This window comes from Oreochromis aureus, linkage group 8 (assembly GCF_013358895.1).
Source record: "Oreochromis aureus strain Israel breed Guangdong linkage group 8, ZZ_aureus, whole genome shotgun sequence".
NCBI classification, from domain to species: domain Eukaryota; kingdom Metazoa; phylum Chordata; class Actinopteri; order Cichliformes; family Cichlidae; genus Oreochromis; species Oreochromis aureus.
The window spans coordinates 20,000,598-20,010,264 of NC_052949.1; the positions used below are offsets into that span (position 1 = coordinate 20,000,598).

General features: G+C 41.9%; 2 protein-coding genes across 5 annotated transcripts; both read left to right on the forward strand.

Moving 5' to 3' along the window:
* Nucleotides 1–201: 201 nt before the first annotated feature.
* On the forward strand, nucleotides 202–6,736 carry fam234a (family with sequence similarity 234 member A). Of its 3 annotated transcripts, none has more exons than XM_031739314.2 (12): nucleotides 202–315; nucleotides 1,012–1,314; nucleotides 1,401–1,511; nucleotides 1,598–1,780; nucleotides 2,064–2,194; nucleotides 2,375–2,507; nucleotides 3,809–3,941; nucleotides 4,034–4,174; nucleotides 4,692–4,773; nucleotides 4,886–5,038; nucleotides 5,152–5,254; nucleotides 5,602–6,736. In XM_031739314.2, the coding sequence occupies exons 2-12, from the start codon at nucleotides 1,047–1,049 to the stop codon at nucleotides 5,808–5,810; spliced, it is 1,647 nt and encodes a 548-aa protein (XP_031595174.1). In that variant the 5' UTR covers nucleotides 202–315; nucleotides 1,012–1,046; the 3' UTR covers nucleotides 5,811–6,736. The 3 variants fall into 3 exon arrangements, with proteins under 3 accessions (XP_031595174.1, XP_031595175.1, XP_039472608.1); XM_031739315.2 differs by having other exon boundaries at nucleotides 2,064–2,188; XM_039616674.1 differs by lacking the exon at nucleotides 202–315 and adding an exon at nucleotides 744–882.
* Nucleotides 6,737–7,631: 895 nt separating this feature from the next.
* Nucleotides 7,632–9,569, forward strand: LOC116319873 (cytochrome c oxidase subunit 6B1). 2 transcript variants are annotated; one of them, XM_031739320.2, is made up of 4 exons: nucleotides 7,632–7,831; nucleotides 8,519–8,632; nucleotides 8,923–9,023; nucleotides 9,298–9,569. In XM_031739320.2, the coding sequence occupies exons 2-4, from the start codon at nucleotides 8,527–8,529 to the stop codon at nucleotides 9,349–9,351; spliced, it is 261 nt and encodes an 86-aa protein (XP_031595180.1). In that variant the 5' UTR covers nucleotides 7,632–7,831; nucleotides 8,519–8,526; the 3' UTR covers nucleotides 9,352–9,569. The 2 variants fall into 2 exon arrangements, with proteins under 2 accessions (XP_031595180.1, XP_031595179.1); XM_031739319.2 differs by having other exon boundaries at nucleotides 7,650–7,831; nucleotides 8,506–8,632.
* The last annotated feature ends 98 nt before the right edge of the window (nucleotides 9,570–9,667 follow it).

Sequence of the window (9,667 nt, forward strand, 5' to 3'; positions counted from 1 at the left end):
CAGCTTTTCGCCACAGGCATTCATCATGTTGGAGCACCCCTTACTACAAGCAATACCCAAATTTAGGTAAATTAATCTTAATGTTAAGCTTCATTTTGTTTCGGAGGTTTCAATATTACTTGAATGTGTACATTTTCAATGTGTAGCGCTACCTGTCAGACAAATTCGGGGTACACGAACCTTTTTGGACGGTGGGCTTGCCTGTGATTTGTTTACGCAGCTGAGGTTGACAGGCAGTTTTGTTAGCCTGTGTCAGGCCTGCTATCTGAAGTTAGCCGCACCAAAGAACGCAGGAGTCGGCGGTGGAGAGTTAAAGTAAGAAAAACCTTATCTTTATCTGCTTAAACTATTGAGTTAACCTCAAATCGAGGGCCGCTTTTTGTGGTAATATTACACATAGTCCCTTTTCGGGGCTGGCATTCGTTCAACAAGTTAGCAAACTAATCCACCCAGGTGTTGAGGGTAAACATTTTTTTATACCTAATCTCCTAATCTCGCTAATATGGATAGCTATCCGGAACTGAGCAAGGCGAAGAAAAAATTTTCACGACACGGTCTCGGGCGTAAAATAATTTTGTGCGAGTCTGTTTGTAATATACACAAGGAAGTTTGTAGCACACGCCCTTATCTTTCTTTTTTTCCTTCTTTTTTTTTTTTTACGTGGGAGTAATAAGCCTGTTGCTGCAGAACAAATAATACGGTGTGCAATCCTGAGCGATGTTTATTATGGGTCTGCTGTTTTTGTGCTGAGAAGCGTCTGGATCTGTGCTGGCACATCTGAATAAGCAGAGATTCACAAAGGTTGATGCAGCAGAAATAGCTGGACTGCTAGACACTGCTGCCTCCAGTATTATTTCCCACAGAGTGTATCTGTGAATGCCAGTGAGTTTTGTATGGTTACTTTGACACATGCAGGTTTATAATCCGCTCCACACTGGAACTGTATATGGCAATTTGTATTTGTAGTGGTATGTATTTACGTGTTTACCATAATCTCTTTTCTCCTTTTAGGCAGGTCCGTAGGCCAGTAATGCGTTAAGGCAGTGATGGAGACCACAGACCATGCCACTGAGGGCGACCCTCTGAAGATGGGAGAAGATGGTGCAGAGGCAGGAACAGTACCATCAGCAACAGAGCTGAAGAAAAAGAGCTGCAAGGAGTTGGGTTTTGCCAAACTGTCCCACTGGCGAACTGCAGTCTTTTTCTTGTCCTTGTTCCTTTGCCTCACCATCGTGTTTGCCTTCTCCTTCATCATCCCCTGTCCCGTGAGGCCACAATATCTCGTTACCTGGAACAGTTCATTCCCTGGAGCAGGTGAGTGCAATTATATGCCTTTCACTGCTTGACAGTGTTATAATTGCGAGATAATTAGGCACTACTTTCTCTTTTCTTCGCCACAGCAACCTACAACTTCTTAGCTTTTGAACCTGCAAATGAAGACAAGGTGATGGATGTCCTGTTTGTTCTCAAAACCACAGAAGTGACACAGAACAGATCATGTGCTGATGAAGGTAGAAACTGATCCTCTGTTTGTTTATGAGAATACAATGCACCCGCTGTGTGTTATGTTTGTTTAGAAAAACTGTGGGTTTTCCAGGTCTATCCTCACCATGCGTGTTTCTGTTGGCACTGGATGGCACACATGGAGAGAACCTGTGGGACTGTCCGCTGGAACCCGACTTCCACTGGGCCCAGTGTGGCCTCGAAAGAGAAACGGGCAGAACCTGGGACTGTCTGCTGTCCCATTCTGACAAACTCACAGCCATCGACAAACGTACAGGTTAGTGACAAAACAAACTCAATGCAAGTAGTGGCAAATCAAATCCTTTATTTAATTAAAAAGAGGAAGAGAAATGGGGATTTTACCGGCTAAGAAATTTTTTTTTTTTACCCATTTCCAATTTGTTAGCGGCAACGAATTACTGTCATAGCATTTAATGTAGTGTTCCTGAAGTCTAGTTAAAGAAGGAAGTAAAGCAATTTTAACTTCTAAAGATCCGTTTTAGGTAAAGAAAGATGTCTTTTGTAACCTGCTTTGTTCCTGTGTGGTGTGGTTGTCTCAGGTACGAAAATCTGGCAACAGCCTCAGCCTACTGGGCTGCGCAGCTCTGCGCCCGTTCTCAGTGTCCCAGATCTGGATGGGGACAAAGTTGGTGATGTGGCTCTGGTGGCATCCGATAACACACAGGTAAAGGTGAAGTTAAAAGTTATATTATTCTGTTTCTTGGTTTTTGGTATATTTTATTATGTTTTTCTCTTGCTGTAACAGAACTCAAATATGGAAATGTTCCACATTGAAAGTGTTGATATTAATGATAATATTAAAGCAAAAATGGAATTGTCCCAGTCTCAGTGTCTCCTGTCATATCTGCAGACTCAGCTGGTTTTTCTCTCAGGGAAGAAAGGTGACCAAATCGGCACTACAGTGGTTCTCGATTCCACAGAGACAGCCAATCATCTTCTGCACCGCACTGAGAAAGGTTCTTACTACGTACTACTGCAAAAAGGTTTGTGTATGAAATCATCTGTGACAGTTACTCTGCAGGCAAACCGGTTGAGCAGGTTCTAAATGATAACTGTTGCATTTTATCCAAGTACAGCTGCAAAGCTCAAACTGTTACATATTTTTTTTAATGCTGAGTCATAACAAAAGCTGAATAATAACAGACGCACTGTTATACCTTTTATAGGATCACCTTTAGTCTAGGCTTAAAAGATTATGTGAATCTCTGTCCTGTAACAACTTATTTAAAAGTTGAATCAAGTCATATGTTCTGATTAATAATAACTTTTGGACCCAAAGAAAATTACCAGGAGGCATTAGATGTCTACAAAGGAGGTGGGTCAAAGAAATTTGGTTAGGGTTCAGATGTGCATCGAATGCTTCAGTAACAACATTTTTGGAAACGAAACATTATCATAGAGATGTTTGTTAAAACAAGGCTTCCCATTGTTAGTCATGAGGATGTGAAAGAGATGAGTCAGGACATAGCCCCCCAAAATCGACTAGATAATAAAACAGACAGCACTTTCAATATAACCTTCTCCAAAAATGTAATAAAGTGACTCAAAGGAAGACAATGTGTTAGCTTCTCTGAGCTCCTCGGGGTGCTCATTTCACAAGTAATGACCCAAACTGAAAAGCGTAATGAAGACTTTTCAGATAGAGGAGAGGGGATTTTTATGTAAATGTCTGTTGTAGATGTTCTCCTCCCTTTAAGTAAAAGGCAAACAGAGTGAACAAAACTAAATGTATATAAATAGAGGAAATTCAGGATTGTTTGCCTCTTTCCTAGTACGGTGATGTTCTGCAAAAATCAAACCCAAGAGTATACAGAGTCCCGTCAGAGGAAAAACCCAAAGTTAGCAGCAAAACACCAGCAGGATTTGCTAAAATACTGTGATCAATAAATGATCTGTTCCATCACATATGTGGGTCAATATTCTCTGGACACATGAGACAAAAAGTTGTGTATTATTTGAAAAAAACACACAAAACAAGCAATAATGGAATACCTAGGTTGAAAGACACATACAGCAGGAGTGGCCACTGTGAACTAAAGTGTCAGCCTTGAGGTCTGTCGTTGTTATAAAAATACATTCCTGAAGCAGCTGTCATGGCATGTTTGATCAAGTATTAAAACACCTGATATTAACTTTGTTGCATTTTTAACAACCGTTCTTACAGTGAGGCTCATTTACTCGCTTTTCAAAAGCTCTGATTCGTCAGCTTTTAGTTTTCTTCCTGTTGGTGATTCTAGGGCAGGAAAGGGAATTATTGAGTGAGTGAGTGTGTATTTACTCATAGACACTGGGTTGTATGGCTGGGCACTGTGGAAGATCGCTGCCAAGGCTAAAGCGGGGATGGATATGGGTCTGAAGAAGGACCAACACTTGGAGAGAAATGCCAGTGGCACAGACGGCCTTGTACCCATCTACGAGTAAGAAGGAACTTTGATTATCACTTCTACAAAACCGCCTGTTGTCATGGTGATTTTTACCCCGAGACTTGCTATTTGTTTCTGCTTTATAGGTCTGCAGTGAGTCGAATGCTCAAAACCGATGAAACGGATGATTCATCCAACCTGCTGGTTGTGGCTGGGAAGGAGGTGGCATTGATTGATGGCAAACATTTGGAGCTACTGTGGAGATTCAACACCAGCTCAGTCCTCAGGTAAACCGACTGTGTATGCTTTAGACTTCATGTGCATAGAATAAGAGGAAAGTGCTTAGTTACACAGCACAGCAGCTTAATTAATGCCTCAGTACAGAGTGCGTACAAGGTCGATACCACTGAGATTGCTGGACAAATGCCATGATGTCATGGATACAGAAAGGGAAGAAAAACAACAAGAGCACTTACCTAGATCTTTCCTACCATAATGAATACATGGCATGCATTAGTGCAATAACATAATCAGTGTTTACAGATAAACTAACATTTGTGATTCTAAATTTAATACTTCACCTAAAAAAAAAATTAGGCTATTGAGTAATTACAAAAACAAAAAGCATCTTTATTTTATTTATTTATTTATATTTTTCCCTTGGTGAGCAGCAGCAACATTCAGTATTAAATTCTGGTCATTTTTGTTGTGGGAGAGCAAAATAAATATCAAAGTAAACCATTTGTTGTTATTAAGTAGGGCTCGCTGGGTGGAAAAACAACTTTTTCTCTTTATTTTTTTCAGTGAACCCTCTTTTGGTCATTTTAACAAAGATGGTTTAATAGATGTTGTCATTGAGGAGGATATTGGCAACAACACAAAGAGGGTAAGTTAAGTTTGAAAACGTTACAAACAGCTTCATTTCGATGCCTGACTGATGGCATGAGGTGATCAGTGTGAATCATAGAAAAACTAGACCACTTTGGTTTTAAATGTAGATAATAATCCTGGATGGGAAGACTGGCGGTTTGCTGTGGGAAGTCCAGCTCTTGGCCAGTCCTAATTCCCCGAGACCCGCTTCCATCGACACCACCAACTACTTCTCAGTCTTCATGTTTTGGGGCTTGATGCCCTCAGAGTCAAACTCATCTGTAAGTACACTACCTTTATGAAAATGATCATTTTACACGTTTCTCACAAATAAAACTAGTTTGATCAAAGATTCAGAAACTGCTCCCTCACAGCTCAAACGTTTTCCTTCCAGGATCCAGTAACGAGTGAACGACGCTCTTACATGCTGCATCCTCTCTATTCGAATGTTCTCCTCGAGTCCACTAATGTCGCAGACCATATTATAGCATTTAAAGGTACCTCCTGTTCTTGTTTTCACTTTGTTCTAGCAAAGTTATTACTGGTATGATGTAGCTTCAGGGTGTATCTGATATCCCCGTGTTGGTGTTATTCCTGGATTATCTTAATTAATGTTGGTCCAGGTTCAACATTGCAAGTGACCAATCACATGTCGATGACATAGTTTTGCGACTTGGAATAAAAAATCCAGGCAACTCGATTGGTCACTTGCGATGTTGAACCTGGACCAACAATAATTATGATGTTTAAGAAACAATACAAGGAAATCAGATCAAGCAGTGAGTGTTTTTTTTTTTTTTTTAATTTAATTTATTTTTTGGTAACTTATATATTTTCATTGTAGCCACGCTGATGGAGCGTGGGCGCCATGCTGCCTACATGCTGCTGATAGGTCCTAAGGAGGAGGGAGCCGAAGGCACCGTGGTTCTCAGCAAGCGCAAGCTGAAGCAGGACGTTCCCGACAGCAAAGTACTCCGTTTTGGCGATGGGACTACAAAATCCAACGAGGACATTAAAGAGGCCTTCAACAGACTCCGCTTTAGCGATTGGTGAAAAGACCGGCTGTAACCTGTGCAGTATATCCTCGGTTTTATGCTGACTTAACTTGATTTTCAAAACCAAAGTTGTTGTACACTAATTGTGACTTTCCAACTGCTGACCAGCAAAGAAACTCCTTTATCTTTAGAAGACTTTAGGTTGGTTTGCTTTGACAGGGATGTTGTCGGGTGGACAAACTGGGCATTGTCTGTATTCACACTTCTTCACTGCATATCCTTCATATTATCAAAACTCTAAACCTGTATAGTGTCAGGAAAAAGCTGCTGTTCACTGACAATCACTCTGCTCAGACTGCTGTTCTCCTGCTGATAAACCCATCAGATCTGCCTTTATGTATTGTTTCTAGCACTTTCATGCATCGGTGCAATGATCGTTTTAAACAGTAGAAGCTGGACTGTTCAGATCTATGCAACTGTATGTCGCCCTGTGCTTTAAAGGTAGCAGATGCATGCCACTACAGAGGCTTTTCCTGATTGTGTCAAATGAAAACAGCCAAAATAGAATAGATACACAGTTATAAGGCTGGTTTATGCTATAAAATAAATGTTGTGTGTTAAATTTGTAACGGATCCTGTCTGTGAAAGTATCAATAAGGCACTCTGGCAGTCAACAATACTGATGTTGACATCAATGACCCCTTATTGTTACTTACTTAATCCAACATGCTGTAAGATGTAATGCTATCTAACGCACACTGACAACACTTTCAGTCAATGCTGTATCAAATAATAGAGTTACTGCTGTGGCTGAACAGCTCCAGTGACTTATATTAAGGTTGAAGACGAGGTTCTTATTTTTGCTGAACATTGACATATTCAGCCTGTGAAGAGGCCTTTATTGGAGATGACTTTACTCTCTGACTTGTAACGAAATGTTTGGATTTGAGCTATATTAAAATATTTTTAAAGAAATTGCTTTTGTTTAATCTAAATGACTAAAAACAGGCCGTTTGTCGCCCTCTTGTGGACACACACACACAGAGTGCAGTAAAGCGCGGGCAGACCGTCGGCATGGATATATGGAAGGCGGTCACGTATCTCCGGGGCAGTACCGTGCAGTTTACTCCCTAAATACGTGCACCGCGTCATCTATATACCGTGACGCAAGACTGCCGTGGGGTTCCTCCTGAATACATGTGAGGGGATGGAGAGCCTCTCCTTGTAGGGAAATGCTTGGAATTCTTATGGAAAGCCGCACTTGAGGCAAAATAGGAGAAGGCGCCGAGACTTTGCTGGAAGGGAGTGGACCCGCGTGGACAGAGACCGGAGACGGATAGACGCGCGGATAGTGCAAGTGCACTACCTGTAGAGGGGTTACGCGCAGAAATCCAGCTCATGCAGTGAAAGTGTAAAGTTAGTGCTCCTGAGGCACTACACAGTTAACATGTCTCCGTCACTCTGCTTATTATTATCAGGCTAATAGACCTGCCACATAAAAAACGGACTGCTCATCTGTTCCGTGTAATAGCTCACAGCTGGTAGGTCGTATAAAGTGCGACTGCAGGCATTTCTTGACATAGAGTTCCTGGTTTGGCCAGCTTTACTTCACTTGAAATCCGAAAGATACGAAGCCCACATGAAGGGGAAAAAATACTTTTTATGGCCATCCAACTCAAACTTATCCACCTGATATGCTTTAAAACCTCAAAAACATCATATTAATGATTAACAGAAACACAGAGGAGCCGAATACTTCCGGCTTCATAGGAGTAAAACCTCGAACAACAAATTAAAGCTAAAAACAACACCTCCCGCTGCGCCCCTGGGCTTTCACCCCTCAGGGCTTTTATTCTCCAAAGCACGACATAAAGCAAACATCTGCGTGTAGACAAAGTGTGACTGTGAGAGCCTTGTCATTTCAATGTGACCTGTATCCGCCATGCCCTTATGGTAGAACTGCACGGCTCAATATCTCCAGACCGGAGCGCACGCGTGGAGCGCGCACTGTCTCTCAGAGTAACGACACTCACCGTCCGGTGTAAAGTCACTTGAGCCGAGCCAGCATCTGCGACTAAGGTACCGTTTACCTGCATGCGCTAACCCTCTAAAGTACCGTTTTCTTCATGCGCAGACCGTCCGCTTGGTATTATTTGTATTTATTCTATTCATTTCTGTGTGTAGTCATCAAAATACCCGCTCGGGAAGTCGCGTCAAAAATGGCACCACTAATTCTGGGTATAGATAGGAAGTGTTTTAATCGGTTTTCAGTGACATTCTTAAAGAAACTAATTACATTGGTAGAGAGAAATAGCGAGTGTGTTACCAGGTTGTGCGAAAAAGAAAGAGAAACTGAGCTATGTGCGAAGGAAACGCTTGTGTGGCCTGGTAACTAAGGCTATTGATTACTGCCAATACCGGCTAATAAGGCGCATTTTACCTGTAGGGCCTTCTCACTTTGTCCTATATATTTAATCACCGTTTATGTTTGACTGTAGTTTGATATTGTAGATTGGCCGGTGAGAAGAATAGTTGATGAAAGCGCCGCATTTCTAATAGCAGCCTTCAGGTGCCGCAGACAGCAACCCGCTGCATTTGCCCAAATATGAAATCTTAAGGCGTCACAGATCGTCACCGCCGGTGTTCAATCTCCGCACATAGAAGGCAACCTGCAGGTGTTATCCTCACAACAAGGCTGCCACACACAGGCTAATGAGTGGCTGTTTCTTTCCCCTTTTGCACCCATTGATTAGATTCTCCTTCCAGAGGTGAAAATGGCCGAAGACATTAAAGCCAAACTTGAGAAATACCGCACCGCTCCCTTTGACGCCAGATTCCCCAACCAGAACCAGACCAGGAACTGCTGGTCCAACTACGTGGGTAAGACTACACCTCAAGGTCAAAAGAGGTGCCTGTTGTTTTCTCCAAATGTGTGAAAGTGACTAGAGGAACTGCCAATTAAAGCAAGACCATGCTGTGCTTTAAAAAGGCATTAACAACCTAGTAAAATTTGGGTTTATTACAACGTTATTCAGTTATAGTAATCATGATAAAGGCTATCATAGCTCACCTACTGACCCCTGACCTGAAGATAGCCCAGTCAGATTTCTTGACAGGGTCTACTGGAAGGTTATTTTTGATATTCACCATTGTTGTTTCTCTATTTATAGACTACTACCGCTGCCAGAAAGCTCTGGATGCCAAGGGATTAGACACCCAGCCCTGCGAGTGGTACAAAAGGGTCTACAAATCGCTGTGCCCCATCTCCTGGGTAAATATAAGAAATGTTACCAGCTCATTTCTAACAGAAAAGCCACTTTTGCTGAAAGCCTATTGGCAGCATGTACATGGTACTTTAATTGGTGGGAAGAGTTTGTTTAGCAGGGGTCAAACAACTTTATCGTTCCTCACATTCCTGTGTGTCTCTGCTCAGCCCAAACAGTCAAAATAAGGAAAACATGGAAAACACAGTTTGGAGATTTCCCCCTAATCACACAATAAATAACTTTTTCTTTTTTTTCCCTCTGAAATTTTTGTCCCTTTAGATCCAGAAATGGGATGAGCAGAGAGAAGATGGGACCTTTCCTGGAAAAATCTGAGGCTTGAGCATTTCGAATGCCGATAGTCTGCAGAGACCTAATCTTTTCAGTAGAATGTTTGTACGATTGTGGTATAAAACCCGCGGTGTGTAGCCGCCTTTCCACTAACGCTCTGTCCTGAGAGCACACCGAAACTGAATGGTCATTCCTTACAGATACCATGAAATGTACAGCAGATTCTGCATTAATAAAATATATTTCAGGATATATTTATGGAACTGGCTTGTCCTGTTTTATTTTGTCTTTTTACGGCATGCTGCTCGTCCCCCATGAGGTTATTCATAGACTCTTTTTTTGGGGTTTAGTTCAGATGTGT

Excerpts from the sequence above, each read along its gene's own strand:
- fam234a (XM_031739314.2), top strand. The coding sequence starts at position 1,047 with ATGGAGACCACAGACCATGCCACTGAGGGCGACCCTCTGAAGATGGGA. Across the intron at positions 1,315-1,400 it reads CAGTTCATTCCCTGGAGCAG|CAACCTACAACTTCTTAGCT; the intron begins GTGAGTGCAATT and ends TCTTCGCCACAG. Across the intron at positions 1,781-2,063 it reads AGCCATCGACAAACGTACAG|GTACGAAAATCTGGCAACAG; the intron begins GTTAGTGACAAA and ends TGGTTGTCTCAG.
- LOC116319873 (XM_031739320.2), top strand. The coding sequence starts at position 8,527 with ATGGCCGAAGACATTAAAGCCAAACTTGAGAAATACCGCACCGCTCCC. Across the intron at positions 8,633-8,922 it reads CTGCTGGTCCAACTACGTGG|ACTACTACCGCTGCCAGAAA; the intron begins GTAAGACTACAC and ends CTCTATTTATAG. Across the intron at positions 9,024-9,297 it reads CGCTGTGCCCCATCTCCTGG|ATCCAGAAATGGGATGAGCA; the intron begins GTAAATATAAGA and ends TTGTCCCTTTAG.